General features: G+C 48.5%; 1 protein-coding gene across 1 annotated transcript in view; it reads left to right on the forward strand.

Moving 5' to 3' along the window:
• Nucleotides 1-1,968, forward strand: part of CHAF1A (chromatin assembly factor 1, subunit A (p150)) — a gene marked incomplete at its 5' end in the record, with an annotated part of 42,437 nt that overhangs the window by 20,480 nt on the left and 19,989 nt on the right. The window contains 2 exons of the mRNA XM_011943614.1: nucleotides 296-397; nucleotides 809-877. Of these exons, the coding sequence (XP_011799004.1) occupies nucleotides 296-397; nucleotides 809-877 (171 nt within the window). The remainder of the gene's footprint in view (nucleotides 1-295; nucleotides 398-808; nucleotides 878-1,968) is intronic.

Raw genomic sequence — 1,968 nt, forward strand, 5'->3', positions numbered from 1 at the left:
ACAGGCGCCCGCCACCATGCCCGGCTAATTTTTTTGTATTTTTAGTAGAGACAGGGTTTCACCGTGTTCGCCAGGATGGTCTCAATCTCCTGACCTTGTGATCCGACGGCCTCGGCCTCCCAAAGTGCTAGGATTACAGGCGTGAGCCACCGTACCCAGCCGACTCTTTTCCATTTTTATTGTGAAGACCTATGTAAAAGCCTTATAGTAAACATGAAAATAACTTATATTCATTTAATGTAAAATGAAATACTTGTCATATACTAACAGTTGAGTGCTGCGGTCCCTTCCAGAGCCAAAGCAGAGTTGGCTGAAATGTCATTTGCTGTCTCACAGGGCTAAACTTGAGGAAAAAAGGAAAAAGGAAGAAGAGAAACGGTTAAGAGAAGAAGAGAAGGTAGAGCGTTTCCCACAGAGTTTCCCCATCCCAGCCTGTGGGAGAAGCAGATGCCCAAAGTGGAATTCTTGCCAGAGCCGACACCTAATATTCTCTTGGTTTGGGGAAACCAAATGGCGCCCACAGGGAGGGGCGGGTCTGTCTAGATGCATTCTTGTTGCTTTTTCCCAGTGCTGGCCTGTCACATGCCTACTGGCCCTGCAGTCCTGGCACTTCTGCCCACAAGGGCGACTCGGACATTTTGAGATTGGCTGGCTCGGTTTTGGGTCCGTGGGTTTTGAGAGCTAAAAGTCACAGTAGTGCCTTCAAGCTAAAATGCTTGAGGTTCGGTTCTGGGGCCTTTGCATGTTTTGCAACATGTACTGTTTCTCTTCCTCTTTTCTTTCTCATCACCCTCTCTTAATATCACAGCGCATTAAAGCAGAGAAGGCCGAAATCACGAGGTTCTTCCAGAAACCAAAGACTCCACAGGCCCCCAAGGTGAGCAGCCGGCTGCCTTTGCTTTCGGGTTTCAGCTCCGTTCCACTTTTCCTTTCTAAAAGTGAAAGGGTCGGCCAGGCGCGGTGACTCAAGCCTGTAATCCCAGCACTTTGGGAGGCCGAGACGGGCGGATCATGAGGTCAGGAGATCGAGACCCTCCTGGCTAACATGGTGAAACCCCCATCTCTACTAAAAAATACAAAAAACTAGCCAGGCGAGGTGGCGGGCGCCTGTAGTCCCAGCTACTCGGGAGACTGAGGTAAACTCGGGAGGCGGAGCTTGCAGCGAGCTGAGATCCGGCCACTGCACTCCAGCTTGGGCGACAGAGCCAGACTCCGTCTCAAAAAAAAAAGAAAAGAAAAGAAAAAAAGAAAATGAAAGGGTCTCTCCCCAGCCAGCTCCTCTCATGAGGGAGGGAGCCTCCGGTGACCTCGGGTACTTCCATTTCTAGTAAAGTCTTGAGGCTCAATATTTTGTCCTTCGCTTTGTCCCAAAGAGGTAAAAAGTGGCATATCTGATTAAACAGTGCTGTTTTCAGAGGTTACTTCATGAATAATTTTGTGTTAGGCGTAAGAGAAATTCACCATGTTTTTACCCTTGGGAAACTTACGCTTAAGGGAGCAAGATTAGCTGTAAAACAACAGTAGAATTCACAGAGGTTTACTTTCCCTGCCTGGCATCGGTCACCTGGCATCTCAGACCTCCTGAGCCACCATCTGTGCATGGAAACCACAGCCCTCCTTTCCTTTTACCCTTCCCTTTTACCCCATCTCCAATGTTAGGGGTTCTTCAGTGCCTTTCCCTGCTCCACTCACTGAGTTTATACACATGTGTACTTAGCCACCTCAGATTTGTGCCATGTTGCCACATTTAGAGGTATTTCATTCTTTTTAATACATCTGGCCTTTATTTATTTTTTGAGGCAGGCTCTCACGCCGTCACCCAGGCTGGAGTGCAGGGGCACAATCATAGCTCACCACAGCCTTGACCTCTCAGGCTCAGGTGATCCTGTCACCTCTGCCTTCCGAGTAGCTGGGACTATAGGCACGTGCCACCACGCCTGGCTAATTTTTTATTTATTTATTTTTTTG

The sequence above is a fragment of the Colobus angolensis genome, unplaced genomic scaffold, assembly GCF_000951035.1.
Source record: "Colobus angolensis palliatus isolate OR3802 unplaced genomic scaffold, Cang.pa_1.0 Scaffold22, whole genome shotgun sequence".
Taxonomy (NCBI): domain Eukaryota; kingdom Metazoa; phylum Chordata; class Mammalia; order Primates; family Cercopithecidae; genus Colobus; species Colobus angolensis.